This window comes from Phycodurus eques, chromosome 11 (genome assembly GCF_024500275.1).
Source record: "Phycodurus eques isolate BA_2022a chromosome 11, UOR_Pequ_1.1, whole genome shotgun sequence".
NCBI classification, from domain to species: Eukaryota; Metazoa; Chordata; class Actinopteri; order Syngnathiformes; family Syngnathidae; genus Phycodurus; species Phycodurus eques.
The window spans coordinates 17,918,922-17,934,073 of record NC_084535.1 but is presented as its reverse complement, the minus strand read 5'-3'; the positions used below and the strand labels follow the sequence as shown (position 1 = coordinate 17,934,073).

Here is a 15,152-nt window from a genome sequence, read left to right as displayed (position 1 = left end):
TGTCGTTTATGCAATGTGTTTAGATGTGGTGGCAGATCTGCCACCACAGATGTTTTGGCTTGGCTTCCTGTTTTGGGCTTGTGGCCTTTTGTTTTGAGGGGTGCGCGCCGGGGTTCGGCATTTTAGCGCGGGGGGTGTCTTCACACAGGCGCCGGTGACTTTTTTGTATTTTATTTTTAATGTATTTATTTATTTTATTTTTCTTTGGATGGAGTTAGGTGCTGTGGGGCACTGCCTCCTTTCCCGATTTTCACTGTTGGGGTGCAGGGTTGGAATTTGGGGTGCTGTGGGACGTCGTTTATGTGGGCTTTGTCCTGGTTCATTGTGGTGTGGGCTTGCTGCGGTGGGGTTTTGGCTCTGTGTTTAGTTTTTCTCTCAAACGGCTGTTTGCCCTGTAGGCTGTCTCGATGTTGGCCTGGACGTGTTCTGTGGTTTCGGTAGCCTGGTTGGCTGGGAGTTGGCTTCGCTGGCGCTCCGTGTGGCGTATGCTGGGACTCGGGTCGCGTTGGGCGCTGCGCGTTGTGGGGGCCTCCTTTGCGCGGTATGGTTTTGTTCCGGGTGTTGTGCTGGGGCGAGTGGTCATTGATTTTGGCAGGGTCGGGGCACGTTTTTTTTTTTGCCTCTGCCGCCGTTGGGCGCGGGCGCGTCTTCTTGCACTCTCTTCTTCGTTGGTTCTCGCCGCTTCGGTCCCAGTTGCGGTCGATTCTCGATGCCCAGCCCTACTCATGACCGGCGCTTAGCTATGACCGGTTTTTAATATATTTTTTATTTATTTATTTTTGGGGGATGGTGGCTGGCTACTGCGCTGGGCCCTGTTGGTGGCACAGATTGACTAAAATGCATGCGATTTTGTGTTCATTCACTAAAAAGTTCAACAGAAACGATAGACTTTAATTATTTATGCTAGGATCAATAATTACAACACAGGTTATACTAACATATCAACTCACAGGTTCTTACAGGTGTTTAGACACTAAAAAAGAATCCCACTGCGCCACTCACCAGTAACACTGCCTTGCTCATTTTCCCAAAACCCTATCCTTCTCTGTCCTCTCTTATCTGGTTCGCTTGATTAGTTATTGCATGTCATCACTGGGTGTGTGTCAACCCCCCAACCCTAATCTACAAATAACTGTTGTAATGTTACTTATGTTCAAATAAGACTGTCTCAGTATTGTTCTGGTGTGGTTTTCACCCCTGTCCCCCTGTCCACTCTGTCCCTCTGTCTGTCCTCCCCTAAAACCCTTTTCTGTCAGGCTGCATTTTCAATAAACATCAGAATAATTAAAAATTAAAAAATAAACAGGGAGTATTTCAAACTCCCCTGTTGCACAGCAAAACTGTTCCAGCACAAAGGCCTACAGATCCACCATTCTGCAAGGCCATGCAGCTGAACAGGACAGGTTATTAAAGAAGAAGAAAAAAAGAAAAAAATAGATGTGGTGGCAGATGCAATTACTGTCTTGTTTACGAGTTTGTGTTTACTCTGTAAATGAACTAAGATGCCCCTGGGTAATTTTCTTGAAGCTTACAAAAATTGTGACAGGGTTTCCAGACTGATGTTTTCTCACTGCTACTTAACTTGAATTCCATTGTTCAGAGAGCAGAGAGTCTCCTTATCTTAGGGTTTACATCTGCAACCCACAATACACCTCCTGTGTAAGTCATCAGCAAATAATTATAGCACAGAAAGTGTGAAAAGACCTCTTATCGTGTGTCTTGCTGTTAATAGTCAGGTGAAGGGTAGAGCCGATTAGAGGGAAGATAAATCACAGATGAAATGCCGGTTTTATTCTTGTCAGGTATTATTACACTGCATACACAGTAGCTGTTCTACTTACTGTCGCTATTAGATTTTACCCACTGAAATCTGTGCAGTGTATCAAGGGCTGGATTCCAGAAATAATAATGTCAGATGACGAAAAATCTATCTCTGTATTAACGAGATCTTCAAGGTTTTTTTTTTTCCTTCCAATCTGCCTGCTTTAATGTGGAAGGAATAACAGGATAAAAGAGGTGATCATGATTGTGTCTCCTTATTACCATGGAGGACAAATTTTGAGCTGCCAGGCACATGTCTTTGTTTTGTCATGTTTACATCTTGATTTGCTCAGTGTTTTTGTTCCTCGTTGTTTATTTGGTGTGCAGAGAACCATTTGTTAAACCAAGCAAAATATTTGCACCTGTTGATGCACCCCATATTTCCTTTATAATAAACTGCAGTTGATAAGCGTAAGAATCCACCCATTCACCCTGTTTTCACACATTCACCAATGTTTGCACTTTTTTTTAAAAATGTGTAATCATATAAACAGGCCTCTTCTCATCTATTATTTGAGAGTGGTGCTAACTGAGTGTCGTCTGCGTGCACTATTTGCTGATGAGAGTTTACATGCATAGTCACTGATGGTATAGTGGTACACTCGCCTGACATTGGTGCGGGCAGCGTGGGTTCAGTTCCCACTCAGTGACTGTGTGAATGTGAGTGCGAATGCTTGTCTGTGTCTATATGCGCCCTGCAACTGACTGGCGACCAGTTCAGGGTGTAGTCCGCCTTCAGCATAAAGTCAGCTGGGATAGGCTCCAGCGCCCTGCGACCTTAACCAGGATAAACGGTGTTGAAAATGGATAGATGGATGGAGTTTACATGCATAATCCTGATGAAATATTCAATGCAACTCATAGGTCAATGTGTGGAGCTACTTCCCTTGAGACTTTGGGATCCATGGCGATAAATGTGCCTTTCAGAAACAATGGCTTTTGAAAATATTTGAGGGGAAAGCCAGGTCACACAAGCAGAGGGCAGATGAGGGAGTTTCACAGAGTGGTTATTCTTAGTTTGTCAGATTATTACCTTAATAACTGTGGAAGTAAGACTTATTCCCTTTGTTTGGTAGGCTAACTTTGCTAGTTAATTTGACAAAAATGCCACTGACTTGGCCATTTGCAATACATGGACTACTTTGTGTTTTTACAAGGTAGTATATACATTGTTTTATATGTAGTTTATCGCTGTTCTTGTTGCGCAAAAGCTGCTTAGATTTTTGGTTGCTCGTCTCTGAGTCATGGAGCTGCTAATCAGCATCACTTTTTTTGCAGTTACATGGTGCTACGGAAGGATGTTCGAGAAATCGACACAGATTGTCCCCCTAAAGCAGATGCAGGGCTGAAGCCAGGTGAGTTTAATTTCGTTGTACTATACTCAAGATGAGGCCTTAAGTCAAAACCTTTTGTGTGATGATGTGTTTTTGCACATTAGCAGCAGATGTTCAGTGTGGGTTGTGGTTAAAGTATTTTTTTTCAATGCTCCCAAGACTTTTTATTAATACCATTATTTCTGATGCTGCGGGGCCCCTCTGTTATAGAGTAGGTTGTGTTCCAGGTAGTTGCATCACATCTGTGCTATCTGTCTGCTTAATAAATGTGTAAAACAAGCATCTGCCAATGTGGTTTGATGCTGCTTACTCCCACTTGTGACCTGTGGGAGAAGTATTCCACTGTGCAATATATTCTCAAACTATATTTTGCTGTTCAATGACCTTATTAGTGGTGCACTTTTTGTGGTTAAATAAGCCACAACACCAAACACACTCATGAAAAAAAAAGTTAAATTAAGGCTGAGAAAATGTGCTGAATTCTGTTCACATTTCATTTGCTGACACAAAGAACAATCTACCAATTCATGTGTGTGTTGAACAGCGCTGGATGCAGCCTTGGAGTTCCAGCAGCAGTTGGTCATTCCCAGCACCTGGAAGACTGAAGTGAAAGAGGAAAGCTCAGGCAGTGAGGTGGATGATGATGATGAAGAGGAGGAACAAGAAGAAGATGCCAGTGGGGAAGAAGAAGAGGTAAAGCCTGAGTCACTGTCACACTTGTTTCTTCACAAACTTAAAGTGCAATCAGCCTCAAACAGTGTGGTCTGCTGGTTTTAGGAGGAAGTGGAGCCATATCCCGAAGAGAGGGACAACTTTCTTCAGCAGCTCTACAAGTTCATGGAAGACAGAAGTAAGCTAATATTAAAAGAATGTAACAATTGGAGATTACTTTTATTTGACATGGTCAGGGACATAAAAAAGAAATCTGATGAATCAAAAAGGACAAATTCATGATTTATTTTAACTTATCTGTGTTCCTAGAACCCCTGCTTTGTTGTTACATGTTGTAAACCCCCTTTTTAATTAGAATATTAAACATTATTACTCAAATAAACATTCTAGGTCACTTCTACTTGTCTGTCAGCAAATGTGGCTCATAGTGGAGGAGTGTGTCTTTATATGGGACATATTTATACTTTAAAAAATAACAGTTTATTTAGTAAATGCAGCACAAAGTAAAAGCCCTTGACTTTAGTGTTTGTATGTTACTCTAGTGCAGTGCATCTTAACCTGGGTTGATGGCCTTGAGTCAGTCTCAGGGGTTTAGTACAGATCAAGACACACAGTCTGTTTCTGTGTGTCCATTCAGTTCACCCCACTTGTATGATTCATGATAACTGTTCAGAACAACAGTGCTCTTGGTCTTTTGCTGTCACCAAGTGGTAGAAAGCCTTTGAGATACTCAAAAGTGTTTGTTACACTGTATCTTTGCAATCAAACCTTTTTGAGGATGGTAGACATAAAAACAAAACAAAAAAAGGAACACACTTTGTTGCAAAAATTATATGAGCGTGGCACATGCTAAGGTGAAGCCGAGCATTCCTGAACTTATCGCTTTAAGACAACACCAAAAGCTATATTGATTTGCAGCAACTATCCATTCACTTACTGTAGTTTTTTAAGTGAAATGTGTGATTAGTTTGTTTTGTTCATTAAACACAGTGATTTTGTGTGCAACTGATGCATGGTTCATTTTGTGCACTGCTATAATATGTACCTGTTTTAAATTTTTTATTGTATTTTTCCAATTACGAAGGATTCGGTGAATGCGTGTATGAAACCTGCAGGCTTTAGTACTTCCAACAAGGTTAAGAACTGCTGCTCTAGTGTTCGCTCACAATTTGATATGTCCTTTAAATCTGCTCCCAGGAACACCCATCAACAAGCGGCCAGTTCTGGGTTACCGGAATCTCAACCTGTTCAAGCTCTATAGGCTAGTGAACAAGCTGGGAGGCTTTGACAATGTGAGGGCCACGGTGAACGCATTGACTCTTTATTGTAGTTAGATCTCGGTAATTGTTCTCTTGTGGGCTAAATCCAGATATACCCTCTGATCTCTGCAAATTTTACACAGATTGAAAGTGGCGCCGTTTGGAAGCAAATCTACCAGAATCTCGGAATCCCTGTGCTCAATTCAGCTGCTGGCTACAATGTCAAATGCGCTTACCGCAAGTATGTACAAGTGCTGCATCCATGACTGCGGGCCAAATGCTGCTTGTTTCTTCTATGCGCTCAGTAGTTTTTCACTAGTTTTACGACGAACTCTTTGCATGTGACAAGAATTGTGCTTTCATGCAGGTACCTATACGGCTTTGAAGAATACTGCACTTCCACTGCCATCACATTCAAGATGGACCTCCCTTTGAAGCAGGCCCCCAAGGGAGAGGTGGTGTCTGTGGGTGAGGGAGGAAACACAACCACCACATATACCAGCCAAGAAGAGCAGAAAGACCATGGGAATGGAAAGCCAATCAGCACACAAACTGTAGTCTGCAAGGTGCATTCACACTTGGGAATGTGTTCCAAATGCACACATACGATAGTCATATTTCCTATAACAATTGCTTTTATATTAAAAGCATCCCTCTCCCTCAGGAGGATAAACCTGAATTGGATCTAAACAAAAGTGACTGCGGTACTTCAAAAGCTGAGGAAAAGGACAGTAATGGAAACAACAACAACGATGAGGAGGAGGAGGAGGAGGAGGAGGGGGAAGAGGAGGAAGACAATAGCCCCCACACAGGCAATAGCCCCCACACAGGAGACGCAGATGAAGGCTCTTCAACATCTCACCTCAGAGCCGAGAGCATGAAACAGGAGCATGATGAGGACCGGGAGAGCAAGGACAACTCTGGGTACGTGGTTTGAAGGGATGAGTCCTCAAGCAGGTTTATTAAAAATAGCACAAACACTGTGGGTGGAATGGTGTCACTATTCAATTACTTTCTTCTAAATATTAGCAATGTGCTTTTTATAATGACCACAGTCCATGACCAACAGGTGTCTTCCCTTGGTGGCATAACCTGAAGCCATCATCCAGACCTTTTACAGCACTAATTCCCAGTATATCCCCAATCCACCTAGACGTGCAAACCAGTACAGAGAGGAAGGCTTCCCTCTCTTCGTGTAACGAAGCTCTTACTCACTGTGCTTTTATTATTAGTCATGCCTTAGTCTGCATCAGCTGGCAAAGGCATCGTTGAGCAGCGGAGCCTGATTAGTACCTTTCACCTGGCATGTGACACACTATGCTTTATCGCTCTCTTACTGTACTGTCTATCTCTTGCCTCATGCGCTCGACAAACAACACAGCCTCTTGACTTCCACCCTGCCCTGATATAGACAAAGCTAGTTATCCTCACTTCTCTCTTCTCCTCTCTATCTCATATTCAGCTTTATTAAATGTTCAGTGTGAGTGTGTGTGTGTGTGATTGTTGTCGCTGACGCTGTAGACCGCTAGACACAAGGTCATTAACATGAGTTTGTTAGGTGCCTTTTGTTGAAAGGCTTCTAAGATGAGGCACTGCAGTTGAGGCCTGACGTGGTTGTTCACCTCATACGTGGGGCCTTGTCGAGGCTTTGCAGAGCATTAAGTTCCATTGCCACAAACTTCTGTTTACGTATTTTTAATAAACTGCCTGTTCAGTCATTGTATTGCAATGCATTATGACTCAAAAATAAGATGTCATGATGTTTTCATTGTACATTTTATTATCCATGATTGTGCTGGTTTGTCACCTTCCTTAATGGGGAACTGTATGATCCTTTTTGTATGTGTGTGTCGGGGCGGGGGTTCAGCAGTCTTATTTATATTATATTATATTATATTATATTATATTATATTACCAAAATGGAAAGTGACGAGGTTGACCTTTTCTAACTACATTAGATAGGTTATAGGAAAAATATACTCTAAAACCTATTCTTAATATATAATATTAACATGTTAACATATACCTGTAACTGATTCGTGATCACAAGATCCTTGTTTGACAGGCCTGTTGAATTGATTCTGTTCCGTTTTTACAGGGAACTACTTTTTCTTGAAAATGATTGGTGTACAGCCTTGAATTATTGTGCGTTGTTATGCACACATTAAAGTCAATGGATCAAGAGGCCGCTTCTTTTTTTAAGTTACAATGTTTCGTTTCCCCTGTCAATAGTTTAACAACCCACTTATTGTCTGAGCAGTTATTCATTTGATTTTCAAAATAGAGAAAAATACCGAACAATCACAATATTAACGGGACCAAATGCTGCTATCAAATGTTAGAAAGTGTGTTGTAGTATTTTTTTTTCCTGGTTATAATAATATTGAGTTCTGTATTTAAGGAATCTAAGCAGCTTCTTTGGTTGTACCACTTGCTGCGCAGATTATTACTTCTTAATTGTGCCATGTTGAAAATCAGCTCCTAGTAGCCACTCTAGTATTCACTCCGAGGACTGTGTGAAGAGTTGTCAGAGCTGCTTTTCATCGCAGCTAACTAAATTGAATATTGCAGTTATGCTTCAGGTTGCTGTACTGCCTGCCAAGTCGTGCTTTGCTGTGCTAACCTGCGGCCCTTGAGGCCCCTGTGGCCCCTGCGTCATAGCCACTTAACCAGCACTCCTCCTTCGCTGCCAGTAGACCCTCCAGCTTTGACGGTTCTTGACTGTTTCTCACTCGCGCCTCCTTGTGGCTGTTGTGTTCTCTACAGCGTGTGAATGGCAATCCCAAGTGTGCTGTTTATATCTAGGGCTGGAGAGTTAGTAGTCAGGATTTTCCATGAATGAAGTATTATTTTTGCAACACTTAGTGCTGTTGTTTGGAAGGTTTATCACATATTATTCAGTCAGTTGATGTACAGTACAGTAGATGAGGGATGGGGAGTTTATGAGACCTCTTAATTGGATAGAATAGCGACAGAAGGTTTGATGATAGCATGCAGTAAGGTGGGAGGGTGTGTGGGATTCTGTGGTTTTCTCTGGAGCAGACTAGGGACAGGAAGTGCTGAACTGTTTTTCTTGCAGGGATGACAACAGTCAGGAGGGGGAGGAAGGGGAAGAGTTTGAGTGTTACCCCCCGGGGATGAAGGTGCAGGTGAGGTATGGGCGAGGCCGCAGTCTGAAGACGTACGAGGCCACTGTGAAAGAGGCAGACGTGGAGGGGGGAGAGGTGCTCTACCTGGTGCACTACTGTGGCTGGAACATCAGGTAAGACAGGACTTGGGGACAGTCACCTAACTTATATATTCACCCTGAAACAAAATCACATATTAACCTTAAAATTGGCCTGTGGGATTACCACTTCATGGATATCCCTGCAGCAGTGATTAATGCACTCCTCCTCACAATTCTGCTTCATCTGATCTTGTCTCTTGGTCAGAACTCACTGAGCCCTCTAGTGGCAGAAACAGAATTGGGCACGGGGTTGATGTGCAACCTTCCTCAGCTCCTCTTAGCCAGTTGTGATTGAACCCCCTGTCTGTCCACCCCCCAGCTGTCTGAATGGACATGCTGAACTGATCTGTTTCGTGCTTGGATTGGCCATGCAGTGGTCCTCGACAAATTCCTGTAGATCTGCAATATTGAGTTTGGCTAACCTCAGAGAGGCCAAGCAAAGTTGCTGTTAAACTCACCTCTAGCTTCCCCCCCCTCCCTAGTGGGCTAGGGCTAATGCAGTGTCAACTAGCGCGTTAGGGCAACCAGCAAAAAACACATTTCATTGTCTCGTTGTGTGATCCTGTGGTTATCTAACGACAATGGGCTTTTTTCTGCATTGTGTATGTGTGTGATGTGAGACTTTTCATTCTTGTCATATGACCCAAGTAGCACCTTCTGTTCTGTTGGTTGTGGTGGTTGGTGTAAATATGTTTCTCTCCTCATCGTAAGGCTTTGTCTTCAACACCATTGGATGTATTTATTTGTGCTCAATGCTTATTGTACCACAGCAATGTTTCAGGCCAGACAGCGGAGGTGGCTGTGTGGTGGGTGGTGGTGTGATATTTTATAAAGCTCCTCTCTAGGATCTGCTTGATGAAAACTGTCCTATATGTTTTTACTTGCTGTTTAGATATGATGAATGGATCAAAGCAGACAAGATTGTTCGCCCAGCCAATAAGAATGTACCAAAAATAAAGCACCGTAAAAAAATAAAGGTACGACTTTGTATAGCTTTTTACTTTTGGGCTGGATGACATGAAGTAGAAAGCTGACTTTTATTTAATTCTAACAGAACAAAGCTGAGCGGGAGCGAGACCGGTTGGAGAGGCTCAATGACAGAGAAGTCCTCGGTCCTTCACCCAACAATAATCGTGTCCCTCGCTCAAAGTGTGACCTTAGTCAGGATGTCTTTTCCAAGCTGGATCAGGGTAAGGACCAAGGGAATCAGCAGCAATCTCCTGCCAACTCGATAGAGATTACAGTCCATCCTCAACGGTCTGCAAGGTAGCACCACTATGAATTCAAAACTTCTTCTGCCTCAAGAGTATATGATAACACAAACCTTTTCTTCTTCATCCCAGCCTCTGAATTGTCCTCAGACGAAAGTGACAATGAGGGTAATGGAGAGCGTAATATACAAGACCGCGCTGCTTGCAGAGACGTAAAAGCTTCAGAAATCCTCAGAACGGAGTGCGAGTGGTACGCCACCGAATGAATCCAAACTTTGTGCAGTCTCAGGAAAGAACCAGGAGATAATCAGCGGGGAAGTAGGGAAGCGTAAACTGGATTTGATTGGGGAGGGAGGCACCAGGAAGAGGAAATCTGAAGGGGCAGCAGAGAGGACTCCGAAAAACCAGTTCAAAGCAAAAAGGGCCACAAGGAGTGCAGACTGGTTGCCTGCAGGCTCTTCCAGGAAGTTGGATGAGAGGAGTGCTGGTCCCATGGAAGAGAGAGGAGCCTCATCCAGCAGCAGTTCAGATGACGAAGGAGCAGCACGTTCTGGTTCCCAGGCTGAGTGCAGTGAACGAGGCCACCCAAAAACCAAAGGTTCCCCTTCCAAGAAGTACAATGGGACAAAGGAGAAGAGCAAATCCAGCAGACAAGCAGGGTTTTGGGACATTCCTGAAAAGAGAGCCAAGCTGTCTGGGAATGGAGAGGATAAGCCGGCTGTGCGGTCTAAAGGCCAAAAAGACGTGTGGTCCAGCATTCAAGCGCAGTGGCCAAAGAAGACTCTTAAAGAGTTATTCTCTGATTCAGACACAGAGGCTGCTAATTCTCCTCCTCCACCTGTACCCTCCAGCCTGGAAGATACAAGCGTTGAGCAGGAAGCAGGACCTGAGGACGATGCCTCGGAAGAGCACATGGATAATAACAAACTGCCAGAGTTCCCCAGCAGTGGCAGTAACTCGGTACTCAACACACCACCCACCACACCAGAGTCCCCCTCAGGTAGAGGCAGTGCTTTGGAAGACTCAGGCCAAGCACCCCCGCCTTCCCCACCGGCACCACCCACACCCCCTGGTCCGCTTCCAGTGTCAGCTTCTGCAAGTGTCCTGCCTGGGCTGGTACAGGAGGAAGTGGCATGCCGGCGCAGCGAGAGTGACAGTAGCACAGTAGAAGTGGAGAGTCTGAGTGGGGAGCTGCCAGACCTTCCTCAAGTTGGAGGGGCAGGCTCCCCACCAAAAGTGTTTGACGCCCCGCTCTTGTCCAACAGCAGCAGCAACTGCAGCCTGGAGATGAGCAGCAGCAGCCAGCATGAGAGCGAGCAGAAGTCCAAAGGTACAAACTGCTAATGTGCTTCATATAAAGCATACCTTTTGCTGATGCAGTTGTAAATACTCAAGTACAAGCCCTTCAGCCTGCACATGCCCTCGTTTCTTATGCACTTTGTCATTGCAGCATCTGTGAGTCAGAAACGGCAGAAAGAATCACAGACATGCGGAGTATCAAAGAAACACAAGCCAAACCGCAAGAGCCTTGGTGTGCCTCCCAAAAAGAATAGGAAAACAGGTATACAGACCTTGACACAGACTAGCTAAAATCAAGTCCCTTTTACGATACTGTACAGTACTTAACCTGTGCCCATAATGTCAGGTGTAGTGGAACTCAGACTTTGTTCTTTTATCCTTCAGGCAACAGCAGTGATAGTGAAGACCAGTCTTTTGTGGAAGGCTCTGCCAAACCAGCCGCCACCAAAAATGACACATCGGACATCAAGGTTGCAGTTTCGCCGAAGTGTCGCGGCCGATCTCCCCCGTCAAGCCATAAGTACCACAAGCAGGGTGACGCCGAGCACTCGCAGCACCGGGAACACCATGGAAGATCGCCACGGGTTTACAAGTGGAGCTTCCAGATGTGTAAGTGTGGCCGAGACCATGAATCGACTCCTCTTAAAACATTCTGAAGGCCAGCTAACCCTCATTGACTGCATTGTTATCCATCCATCCATTTTCTGTACCTCTTATCCTCACTAGGGTCGCGGGCGGGCTGGAGCCTATCCCAGCTATCTTCGGGCGAGAGGCGGGGTACACCCTGAACAAGTCGCCAGCCAATCGCAGGGCTTATATGTGCCCTGCAAACAACCAATTACACTCACATTCACACCATCGGGCAATTCGGTGTCTTCAATCAACTACCACGCATGTTTTTGGGATGTGGGAGGAAACCGGAGTACCCAGAGAAAACGCACGCAGGCACGGGAAGAACATGCAAACTCCACACATGCGAGGCCAAGATTTGAACCCCGGTCCTCAGAACTGTGAGGCAGATGTGCTAACCAGCCCCCACCGTTCCGCCGGGCACTCCGGTTTCCTCCGGCATCCCAAAAACATGCATGGTAGGTTGATTGAAGGCTCTAAATTGCCCGTAGGTGTGGGGTTGTTTGATTATATGTGCCCTGCGATTGGCTGGCGACTCGTTCAGGGTGTACCCCACCTATCGCCCAAAGATAGCTGGGATAGGCTCCAGCACGCCCGCGACCCTAGATAAGCGGTACAGAAAATGGATGGGATGGATGGAAATATATATTATCATGGATGATAACTCGTTTCCCTAATTGTTAGCTTCATTTATTTTTGATTAATGATTCTGATGATTGATGATTACCACCAGCTGACCTGGAGAAAATGAGCAGTCTGGAGAGGATCTCATTCCTTCAGGATAAGCTTCAGGACATCAGGAACCACTATCTCTCCCTCAAGTCTGAGGTTGCCTCCATCGACAGACGGCGAAAGCGCATGAAGAAAAAGGAACTGGAAAGTGAGTTAGTCCCCTGTGATTAATTAATTTTGAAAATTTACATTTACATTAATCACCTGGGATATTCAGTTTAAAGGGGTCAGTGTCTTGTGTTTTCGCCCTGGGCAATTTGGGGCTTTAGCTCAAGAAGTTACTGTAACTGGTATCTTGCTAACAACTAATCCCTACCTCCACATTTTATTCATATACAGTATCTATATATCTAATCAAACCCGTGATCCCCAAATCACAACACATCAAAATCATACTTCAAAGGATATTTACTCGTTTATTTTCACAATTTAAAACCGTTCCAAGGTAAAATAGTCCAAGGATCAAGAAATGTAGTACACTTTATTGAGTCTGTCTTGTCTCGTGGAAATTAGCCTGTTTTTAAATGTCGCTTGCTACCTTTATTTATCAATTATTGATTATTTATCAACTATTTCGTGCGTGAGACTTTGACTTCCGCATTGTGCGCTGATTGCGTCAATCGAATTTCAGCGCGACTTGTGTTTACATTTCGCGAAAACAGCAGCTGTCGTATTGGAGTATTGTAATTTATCGTGTATAATGCGCACCCATGTATAATACGCACCCCCAATGTGGACCTCAAAATTCTGGAAAACCCTTCTACCTATGTATAACGCATTTTTACAATGCATGATTTTGCTTCTACCCATATGATCAAGACAAGAAGTATCTGTACTTTGTTTGTTTGTTTTCAAATAATTATTCAGAAGTTTAGCACCTTATTTGAACACGTAATCCTTTTTTTTAAATTTATTTGCTCTTGTTTTAAAATTAACAGCCCAACTTTTATTTAGTAAATTCGAAAACACACAGTTGTGCACATATGTTTGATTACCCAGGCAGAATTTGTAAGATGTGTACAATTCTTTAAAGAAAACATGAAGGACCAGGCGAAACACATTAAATTTTATTTTAATGGGATTAAAATTAAACGATCAAACATTTGAGAAAAGCATTATTATTAAACAAAACATAACCATAAAGACATTAATGATGGTTGTTGTTCAGTCAGTCTTTTTTAAAAAAACTATATTTTACTAATTCTGCCAGGGTATGTAAACTTATGAGCACAACTGTACATATATGCAGTCATACTTACCCCTGTCATATTGGAATGAAAGTGTAGGCTACACCTTTTTTATAACCACTAGGTGGCGGTGGCATTTTGGAATGAAAGTGTCCAGCTTTTCATAACGACTAGATGGCGGCAGTTTTTTTTCCATTTGCCCCTATACCAATGTATAATGCGCACTATTGACTTTTCTACTTTTGCACCCCCTCCTGGAAGCAGTCACCTTATTGTGGTGGAGGAGTTTGTGTGTCCCAATGATCCTAGGAACTAAGTTGTCTGGGCCTTCACGCCCTTGGTAGGGTCACCCTTGGCAAACAGGTCCAAGGTGAGGGACCAGACAAAGCACGGCTCAAAGACTCCTATGATGAAAAATATAAGTGGATCGAGGTTTCCCTTGCCCGGACGCGGGTCACCGGGGCCCCCCTCTGGAGCCAGGCCAGGAGGTGTGGCTCGAAGGCGAGCACCTGGTGGCCGGGCCTGCACCCATGGGGCTCGGCCAGACACAGCCCGAAAGGGTAACGTGGGTCCCACTTCCCATGGGCTCACCACCAGTGGGAGGGGCCATAGGGGTCGGGTGCAGTGCGAGATGGGCAGTGGCCGAAGGCAGGGACCATGGCGATCCGATCCCCGGCTACAGACGCTGGCTCTAGGGACGTGGAAGTCGGACTCGTTTCCAGTGAGGGTTGGACTCCGCCAAGGCTGGCCTTTGTCACCAATTATTTATTTATACACCAAGTAATTATTTCACTGTGTACTTTTTACTCTTAACCAAGTATTTTTTGGGAGGACTACTTTTTGAGTAGTCACATTATTGTCAATTAACAGTAATCTTACTTGAGTAGAACATTTGGCTACTCTACCCACCTCTGGAGCGGATATCCTCGATTGCTACTCTTACGTTTAAGCAACATTTCTGCTCATCAGATCAGCCAGTGTATTTGTTGCACTGGTCTTTTGTATTTTCACGTTGAGGGGTTGGGGGTCGTGGCCCTGGTTGTGGATCCAGTGGAACAGCGAAGCACACGTAACATCGGCAACAAGAGCTGTTCCGCTAGTACATTTTGTATGAATTAGGAAACGCGCCTACAGTTATCTAATTAGTTTACGGATGTTAATGTTAAATGTATTAAGCGACGGAGCAACGTTAGGTATTATGTCACAACACAGAATGAACTAACTTCATATTCAGAAATGGCCAATAAAAACACAAAAATATTGAACTTAATATTTTCCTGGAGGATGCATTTGGGATTAGCCTTTGAAGTTGGTAATAGTGAAAATGAAGTGAAATAGACAAAAGATTTTAGTCAATTATTTTCCAGAATGAGTGCTAAAAGAGGAGGATGCTATTCATGTGGCACAGCTTGAAGCAGGCATTAGGTGCATTTGGAGATGGGGCTGGCTCAAGTTGGAGGTCAAAACAAAAAAGCAAAGAAATTAGGCAAATAAAATTTTAATCTTAAATTTGTACATCAACATGGACTTGAGCGGTGTAAATAAATGTTTTTCTGCGTAAAGGAAAATGTGTTGATTTTGCCTTCCAGATTGTTTAATTTATGTTAAAATAAAAAAAGATTCTCTGCGGGGGCCCGAGGGTTACCACCAGACCCCCCCTACAATTATTTTTTTTTGGGGGGGGGGGGTTTGTCACCCTTCCGTGCCTTTGGTGTTTGCATGTCTGAATTTAACATACTGATAATTTTTTTCCCCATAAATGTTGATGGTTTGTAGTT

At 43.9% G+C, this 15,152-nt stretch overlaps 1 protein-coding gene across 1 annotated transcript in view; it reads left to right on the top strand.

Annotated features, from left to right (window-relative positions):
• arid4b (AT-rich interaction domain 4B) overlaps window positions 1–15,152 on the top strand; it is a 71,096-nt gene that overhangs the window by 51,731 nt on the left and 4,213 nt on the right. The window contains 16 exon segments of the mRNA XM_061689407.1: window positions 3,100–3,176; window positions 3,700–3,848; window positions 3,933–4,005; window positions 5,025–5,119; window positions 5,230–5,327; window positions 5,454–5,652; window positions 5,751–6,010; window positions 8,166–8,348; window positions 9,208–9,292; window positions 9,370–9,558; window positions 9,560–9,581; window positions 9,659–9,741; window positions 9,743–10,856; window positions 10,977–11,087; window positions 11,210–11,434; window positions 12,189–12,335. Coding sequence (XP_061545391.1) covers window positions 3,100–3,176; window positions 3,700–3,848; window positions 3,933–4,005; window positions 5,025–5,119; window positions 5,230–5,327; window positions 5,454–5,652; window positions 5,751–6,010; window positions 8,166–8,348; window positions 9,208–9,292; window positions 9,370–9,558; window positions 9,560–9,581; window positions 9,659–9,741; window positions 9,743–10,856; window positions 10,977–11,087; window positions 11,210–11,434; window positions 12,189–12,335 — 3,110 coding nt within the window.